A 1,065-nucleotide genomic window follows, 5' to 3' on the forward strand; every position below is an offset into this window, starting at 1 on the left:
AAAGAAAGATTTTTGATTCAATAATTAAGAATTATTTTTAGTCTCCAATGACAAGATATTTTTTAATTTTATGAGTTTTAATTGACTACTTTTAGATTTATATAATATTTTAATAAATAATACAATTATAACAGACTCTAATTTCTTACCTCTTGTACGTCAGATGTGGACCTCCGTTGATTCTCGGCATCATCGGTGTTCGAGAGGGCTTCGGCAAAGCCCAACTCATCTCCAACACTGAAACCTAAGCCACATAATCATACTAATTAGTATTATTTAAAAAATAAAATAAAACTACTATACTTTAATATGGATTCATGATATAACATAGCTAAACATTTTACTGCCCACAGTGTGTACATACCTAGATCGTGCTAACACTTTCTTATAGTAATGTGAAAATAACAGTTTAACTTGCATGGTGAAGTACATCTTTTTAAATTTTCCACGTCTTTAAAATTAAACATAGTTACTAGATGACCAAAAAATAAATTCAATGCAAAAACTGATAAGAAATCACTCTATCCGGAGTTACTGAAAAAGTTTCATAATAAATTTCCTAAAAATAATAGTTAAAAAAGTTGGTTTGGAATACTTGTAAGTGGAACCTTTTAATATTTTTTAATAAACATTTTGCTCCCAAGGAATTTGTGATGGAACAAGTTATTCTAGATAATTTTACCATCATAATTTTTTATATTTTATTGGAGCAAGTGCCATTCATCTGTTAAGTCAAGGGACGTTTTAAATTTATTTCAGTTTTTAAAATATTTTGTAAGGTATTATTAATTAATATAAACTATGTAGTGTTATGCAGCTATATCTTTGTTGTTTGTGTTATGATCTGTTTTTCTTATCGTTTTCACAGAATGGCATTTTTGTGTCTTCTCATTCAGAACCGTAGTAACATTTTTCTAAAATGGCAACATTGTTAGTATAGTAACACCTCTGCTAAAGTATATTACTTGGTAATAATGTAAATATTCTTAAATAGTAAATATTTTTATATTATTTCAGATAATCAGCACTTAAATATCAAATTGAAATTGGAATTATATACATATA

At 26.7% G+C, this 1,065-nt stretch overlaps 1 protein-coding gene across 2 annotated transcripts in view; it reads right to left on the reverse strand.

The window, feature by feature from the left end:
• The window catches only part of LOC106689010 (mind the gap), a 213,608-nt gene that overhangs the window by 112,198 nt on the left and 100,345 nt on the right, over window positions 1-1,065 (reverse strand). For both annotated transcript variants that reach the window (XM_014433746.2, XM_014433747.2), the window contains one exon: window positions 150-244. In XM_014433746.2, coding sequence (XP_014289232.1) covers window positions 150-244 — 95 coding nt within the window. The remainder of the gene's footprint in view (window positions 1-149; window positions 245-1,065) is intronic.

This window comes from Halyomorpha halys, unplaced genomic scaffold (genome assembly GCF_000696795.3).
Source record: "Halyomorpha halys isolate HHAL.00 unplaced genomic scaffold, Hhal_1.1 Scaffold1257.1, whole genome shotgun sequence".
In the NCBI taxonomy this organism is placed as follows: Eukaryota; Metazoa; Arthropoda; class Insecta; order Hemiptera; family Pentatomidae; genus Halyomorpha; species Halyomorpha halys.